The 7,970-nt window shown below is 32.9% G+C and overlaps 1 protein-coding gene across 1 annotated transcript; it reads left to right on the top strand.

Moving 5' to 3' along the window:
* Positions 1–2,509: 2,509 nt before the first annotated feature.
* LOC119644718 (transcription factor 15) lies at positions 2,510–7,615 on the top strand. The gene is made up of 3 exons (XM_038044437.1): positions 2,510–2,679; positions 2,813–2,943; positions 7,503–7,615. The coding sequence occupies exons 1-3, from the start codon at positions 2,543–2,545 to the stop codon at positions 7,613–7,615; spliced, it is 381 nt and encodes a 126-aa protein (XP_037900365.1). The 5' UTR covers positions 2,510–2,542.
* The last annotated feature ends 355 nt before the right edge of the window (positions 7,616–7,970 follow it).

The following is a 7,970-nucleotide window of genomic DNA, read 5'->3' as shown; positions in this document are numbered from 1 at the left end:
AGTTTCACCCTAAAATATTACAAATTATGGCTTGTTACTATATCAGTTTCCGTAGAAACGGTTATATGAGAGAAAAATCAAAAAATTACCTCATCCGGGCCAAATTCTTCAAACCTAGTTAAAATGTCCAAATACTATACTCGAGCGCACTTTTTCGAGAAATTTTGAAGATGACAATATTTTCCCATATAAAGTCTTTTCAAGATAGATTGTTTTATGGCAAATGATCGAAAATCTGGATCGATTTTCAGTAACGTTCGCTGCTTGCGGGCTTAGATTGATTCAAAATCATTTTCGTGTATAGTAAAGAATGGATCTATATTAAGATAAAACTCTTCTGGGCGTTAAATACGTTCGCACAAACTTAATGTACCCTGCACCACAAGCGATGTAGGGTACAAACATATTAACTCAATCAATTCTAAACCGACATACTTGATTCATTTTCCAGCAAAAATTCAATATAACAGTTAAGCGTTCAAGTTCATTTAAAGGCGTAAATTGAAGAAAGAAAAAAAAAGCAACATATTAGATCTCGGGATGAATTTATTGAACCTATTTAGAGGATGATTGAATCTAAAGTTGTGAGAGCAATGCGAAAATAAAGTGGGACAGTGGGTTGCTTCTATGGCGAAAATTTTGATTTTTCAAAATACATCGTCTCTCGATTTACACGATATTCGATTTCTTTTAAACAGTGTTAGACAGTGACAATCGGACTTTTTCCAATTACGACTAACAAGTTAGGCAATGCATTAAGCAATTAGCGAACGAATACGGACACTTATCGAATTTCGTATTAGTAACTCGTTCGGATAAATACATATACAGTGAAGAAAAATCGTGATATTGTGAAAGACTGAATTCTAGTTAATAGTATAAGATTGAGATGAAATTATAAAATTTGTGGCAAAGTCTCTTATTTTCAGAGTCGAAATAAAACAAGTTAAAACCTAATAGTGGGTCACAATCCGCCCTTAAATGCCCTACCGAACAATTCGTTTAATGAAATTGTTCATACAACGTTTTGAACACTGAAACATTTTAGATAGCGTTTGTCCTTGGACCAAAACACGTGTACAGAGTGTACCAAATTTCATGAACGCATCTCAAAACTTGCAGCATAGATTGATCGAGAATCACTTTCTGACCAAATTTTATCAAAATATCTTAAAAATTGTGGCCTATGAGTTGGACACAAGAAAGCAAGATAGACAAATGGGTCGACATGCTTTAAAAATGTGGTATATAAGGAAGCTCTCGATTAAAATATCTTTAAATCAAATTCAATCAAGAATTTATTCACTTTTACACGGTTACGAAATATGTAGTTACCTTTATCTGTATGTTCTAGAATACAATTTTATTCTTTTATTTTCCATATTCCAATTCTATAACACATTTCAGTTTTCATGATTTTCCAAAGAAAAAAAAAAAATATATATATATATATATACCCAGTGTAACCCAAGATACCGATGTATCCGATGTAGATTATACGATTAAGCGTAAATCTAAGCTAAGAGTTTTTTATTTTATTCGATGAAATGAAGAGAAAACTATCGAAACCGTTTATTCCTGCGCGCATTAACTATAAATAAGTGTTCTTAGTATAAATAAGACTGTGTTTTTTTTAATACACTCACTCTTACAGAATGTAAGGGGAATCCTTCTCTAATACTCAGTTGCGCGTGTATATTAACACTGACCACATTGAATTTGAAGCTCGCTTTGAGTTTTCAGCAAAACCAAACAAAGATGAAAATATAAAAGATGACATGAAAACATTTAATAACCACTTGCGTCCATGTGTGACGACCGCATTTCACTTAAATGATCATATGTGATAATAACAATAATAATAATAATAATAATAATAATGATACTTGTTCATTTCATAAAGTATTTATGGGCAATTTGTCGTCGTCATTAATGATTTAATTCATTTTACACATTTAGTAAACACAACGAAAACTCTAACATACGCTGTATCGTGATGGCATTAAGGCAGACGGGAAAAGGAAAAGAAAACAAAACCACAAATCTCCTATCTCCTATCTCCGTTGCTGATGAACAGAAAATATTTTGTTTTGTTTTGTTTTGTTTTGCCTTTGCTTTTTTGGAAGAAAAAAAAACACAAAAAATATATGTAGCTGTGTGTAATATGGTAGTGATGCGACCTAATCGTTGGCCCAATCCTCTCTTTGATTGGTGAACCTATATTCCGTGTATGTTTACATATACGTAGGTGCATGTATATATGTATGTATGTATGTATTGTTTTAATTATATATATATATATATATATATATATATACATACGCAATATCTCATATTGCTATGCTCTAGTTTAAAAAAAAAAAATGAGATCTTTCACAATATATCTCTATAAGTGTTTAAAAGATGTATATAATCAATTTAGTCTTGTGGGAGAAAGCCTAATGGTTATAGGAAGGCAAGGCAGCATTTAAAATATTTACTCATTTAAATTTTAAAATAAAATTCCATTAATTAACGTTAATTAATAATATTAATACACAATATGGATTATTATACAAATTACCAACAATTAGATACGAATTTAAATAGTCGGATCAGTCAATCGGAATCGGATTCATCGAATAGTCCAGCCAAGCCAAGACAGGCAGTGAACGCTCGGGAACGCTGTCGTACCCAAAGGTAAGTTATATATATATATATATATATATATATATATATTATATAATATATATATTACATCTATATATAATTCATATATTCATATGTATTGGTGCTAGGCATAACAATTCGCTTTATTTTATTTTTCGTTTAGCGTGAATGCTGCTTTTAATACATTGCGTACCTTAATACCGACGGAGCCCCACGATCGTAAATTATCAAAAATTGAAATTTTACGCTTAGCAAAAAGTTATATATCCCATCTCGATGCCGTTATAATAACTGGTAAATGTTGAAAAGTTTAATTTTAATTAGAAACAAAAACAAAAAGAAAAATTTAATATAGATACATATATAATTTTTGTACCCTACATAACTTGTGATGTAAAGGTGTAATTACGCAACATCCACAACGATATAAGATAGACCCAATATTCAGAGTCATTTTTTACATCGATCTAAGCTTATCTGTCCGTCTGTCCATCTGTCGGTCTTGTTGTCTTCTATTCAATCTATACGCCGCAATTTTCGAGATAATTTTATCGCAAATCGTGAACGCTATCGAAAATGATTCCGTTTAGACGACTTTTCCGACCCGACTTCCTATATAACGCTTTATTTTGAAAATCCATTATATGAATAATTGTGGAATCTTGTAGCAAATTTAATGATGGTCCGTGTCCCACTATAGTGTTTTTAGTTGTTACAAGTGTACGTTCGCAAGGCCATGCACTTTCGTAAGATACAACTTTCGTAGGTTTCAACTGAATGCGGTTTGTCTCTGCTTCAAGCTTCCCATTTATTTTGCAGGACATATACATATAGTAGAATGGAACACTTAATCCTGGATAATTGAGAAACGCCTTATGAATTTAACAATGCTCGTCTTTCGGACTGTTTCACGTTTATAAACTCAAAACTTTATCTAAACGCATAAGCTTCTTCTCGGCCCTTTTCTCGTTACTCTCGTCAAATTAATTCTGAAAATTTGCTAAAATTGTTAATAGATGCTCGAGTAAGCAGCAAAAAATCATCATTTGTTCTCTTCCTTCAATAGACAATGTTTTTCGATGCGACTTTAGAATATTCATTACATATTCACATTTCTATTTCGTGCTCGAAAACCTCTTAAAACCTCTTAGGTTATAGACAAGTAAGAAAATTATATTTGGTCGTGACCAATAGATTCGAAAGATAGCCATCACCGCGATCCTAATAGGAGGGAAAAGACCTATACTTTCACATTCTATAATATGGATTGGCCGCGGCCGCTTATTCCTGTTTGCAAAAAACACGGTAAGCGAAGGTGTTCTTTGGCCCGTTCTTTCAAAAGTTTAGATCATTGTCAAATTCTTTTACAAGAGTGTAGACGATGCCTTCATGTTTGCAAACGAGAGAATGTTTACCACAGATGCTAGACAATTGCCCGTACGGGCATGCTTAAATCAGTTCAGAATTTAATGCTGATCAAGAATATATATATATATATATATACCTCTCATACTTCGGTTATCGGTGTAAAGAGAAAAGTCAAGCTCAAGCGAGCCACGCACAACAATTTTTCGGATGTACAACCAACTAACTATAAAAGGTTCATAATTGTTTAAGAGTTTGTATTATCATCATCCATAATGGATGATGTGCCCATATCGAATGAAAGAATCTTAGTTCTTTCTTGCAATCGTATACTATGCTTACATGTATGGTACGATACTTGTCTTGAGTAATAAGAAATCGGAGTTCATTCAAATTTAACGTCTTTGCTGGTGATCGTGGGTGGATTTGTGTCTCCGTCTTTTATCTCACAGGTGTAGAGGATATATGAGAAAAATCTGTATTTTGTGCCTCCATCCATCTTCAATATTCAATTCGGTTCGACTAAGAAGAGCTGTATTGGTTCATTTAAATAAGTAAACTATTAAACCAATTTTTATTTCAAAAACAAGTAAGTAAACAACCTAACCGCGACCCACCACTATATAATCCTACAGTTATTCGTATAACGACTTTTTAAAATAAGGAATTATGTGAGAAGCATTACCAAAAATCGTAGCAGAACATGTCAGCGTAACAAATTCCGTTAAAATATCTCAAAAATTGCAGACGATAGATTAAACAAAGGAAAGCAATATAGACAGAAAGACGGATGGACAGACACACTCAGAATCACTTTCTGAATCGATTACTGTGGTAAAAAATGAGTCTTTCTCAACTCCTTCTGGTTGTTGCATACATTCACATAAACTTAATATGCTTTTATATCACAAGTGGTATGCGATATATTAATTATACAGAAACGCCCTGATATTCCTATTCTAACTACTCCACCAACACTGCCATATTATCAAAATCGTGATTATTTACGCCTTGCTCATGTTTCCCATCCACACAAAGATTTTTACAAATAAATCAAAGATTTTTACAATTAATCGCATAAAAATCCGCAAAATATTATCTGTCGGGAAAGGAAACCAATTTTCGAAAATCGTAATGTACAAAATTTTTCGATTCGAATATGGAAAACTGAAACAGAAATTTTAAAGCTTCCAGCGAAAGATGCCGCAAAATGATCTGACATTTCAATGTTGCATTCAAATAAATTTTCTTTCAAATGCAAATTAATGAAAATCGCATGCGATAAAATCACGATATCCTTCAAAACACCTTAAAATAATCACTTATCTGTGAATGTGTGTATATGTGTGTAAATGTGTGTAATTTAAAAAAAAAAAAATTGGATTTTGCAAATGCATCTTTCTTTCAAAAAAGCTAAGGGCACTGCTACGTTCTTTATGCAATAACTAGGCAGGCCGTTCCATTGACACTATACCTTAAACAAATCGCATTAAAACTACTTTTGCGGCCATTACGAATCATTTCCTAACTCGGAACATACACTTAAAACACCATTTAATTTTGAGGCGCCCATTATCTTCCAAAAAAAAAAAATTTGATATCGCAAGTATAATATATAGTTAAATTTTGTTCAGCCACTTGAAAAATCGGAACCTTCACATTGCTGACACTGCTTATGCTACATTATTTTTGTAATGTTATTTAACTAAAATTGATAAATCATTCAGAAGCACTTTTCATAGATCTCGACAGCAATCGCGTTTATTAAAATATGAAAATATTTTTTAATAATAGTAATTAACACACACTGACGGTCGGTCGTAAATGCTATAACATATGCTATCATTTTTGTTTCATTCAAAATGACACAAATGCTAGAGCATTTCAAATTTCAAATGAAGCCGATTATTATACCCTACACCACTTGTGGGCTCAAGGGTATAAAAAATTTGCGCCGAAGTGCGCGATACCCAGAAGGACTTGTGTTATTATTTTATTATACTTTTATTATACTGACCGATTCAAAATCTCGCTCTGAAGCTCGTCGGTCTGTCTGTCTGTCTGTCGATCTTCTTTCCTTGTGCTCGCCCAACAATTTTAGGATATCTTAATAAAATTTAATATACTGAAATGGTTTAACTCGCGGACGACTGGTATTGAAAATGATGCGGATCGGACTACTTTTTTGATCACTTTCGCTACACCTTATTTTGAACTGGCGTAAGATAGTGGCGCTATAGTGCTTTTACTTGTTTTTCATTCCACTTTATTAGGTGCTTGTATGTATCTTGATTATTTCTTTCCCGGGAAAAAGTCATACATTCAGGAAAAAGCCATATGTTGGGAAAAACTAGTCCAACATGCATTCATCAAAGCATTTTCCGTCATTTTCTACAGCGATACCGTGTCGTAAGAACAATATTGGTTTCGATCCATTTTTGCACTTCTTCGAAATTTCGAAACCGCTTGCCAGACAAGTCATGCTGCATCGATCTGAATAAGTGATAATCAGAAAAAGCTATGCCTGAGTGAGTGCCCTGGCTGCGACCGAACTCCCCGTTCGAGCTACAACACTGTAACTTTGACAACGGTTGTAACGTACGGTCGCGCGTTGCTGGTGTTTCTTGCAACAATTCATTCAATTCGTTAGATAGATGTCGGTAGATTTCTGCAGTAACAGTTTCATTGGATTTTAGCAGCTCCTAATACACAACACCTCGCTTATCCCACCATATGCACAACACAACTTTGTGGACATGAATATTGCGGCTCGGAGTCGCCGTTGGGTGTCTTCTTTGGACTAACCTATGACTTTTTGCGCTTGGGACCGGTTGTCTTAGTAGATCCATTTTTCATCCCGTCACAATATGTCACACAAATTTTTTCCATTCCAAACTGGCATTTTCAGTCAATTAGTATGGTAGCCATTTTCCCTCCTTTTGGATCTTCCTTGTCACATGAGAACGTCTAAAATGTCGATAATGCAATTTTGACCGTTCCACGATTGCTATCGGTATACATTGGATAACTCGAAAATACTAAATGAAAAATTGTTATTTTATTTTATGTGGAGAAATGGACCAATGGACCATCGAATGTAACCATTGTGTATATTGATGCTTTCCATTACTTTATTTATTATATTCATGAATATATATATGTAACTGATCAAAATACATGCAATCACCTATTATATAACTTGAAGAATCATATCTATATCGTTGTGGATGTTATGGCACACATTTCGGATATCGCATTTACTTTTAAAATAAAGTGATTATAAATTTTGGATGTCGCCAAAATTGGTAGTGTCCGTCGATGCGATGGAAAAGTAATTGAATTTCGAAGGATTCCTTTACGAGTCATCTGCACTAGCGGACCCAAGCTTACGTTGATTTAAAAAAAATGGTTGAAGAATTTTATACATACACGCACATTACATATTATCTATATACTGTTTTGTAAGTTTACGTTTATATTATTTTTAGGTAATGTTGAAAGACCTTGCTCGGTATATTTAACCCATCAATGCAGTGATAAATCAAGCAATGTTAGAGCTACAATTTGTACGTTTTGTGCCAATGCAGCGAATAAAAATTAAAAATAGTTAAGTAATCAAAATTTTGCCCTTGCATGCGCTTACTTTTTTATTTTTATTTTTTCTCTAAATCAAATTACATAACACACTTTCATAAGTAAAATTCAATTAAATATATTGATTATTTATTAAAAATATTGCCTAGCACTAGTGCTCATTCTAATTATTTAATCCTAGCATTTATCTCAATGGACCAAATAAATTATAATAATAAAAATTATTAAATTTAATAAATAAATTCTTTCATTGCTTCTTCTTCCAATGAAGTGTAATTTCATTAACAACCTCATAAGTTAGTAATTTACCAATTGTAAAGTGTACATCGACTGCAAAAAGCCAACAATAGGTCCACAGAAAC

This window comes from Glossina fuscipes, unplaced genomic scaffold, assembly GCF_014805625.2.
Source record: "Glossina fuscipes isolate IAEA_lab_2018 unplaced genomic scaffold, Yale_Gfus_2 0, whole genome shotgun sequence".
Taxonomy (NCBI): domain Eukaryota; kingdom Metazoa; phylum Arthropoda; class Insecta; order Diptera; family Glossinidae; genus Glossina; species Glossina fuscipes.
Note: the sequence above shows the minus strand (reverse complement) of the source record. Positions and strands in the feature narration are given on the sequence as shown.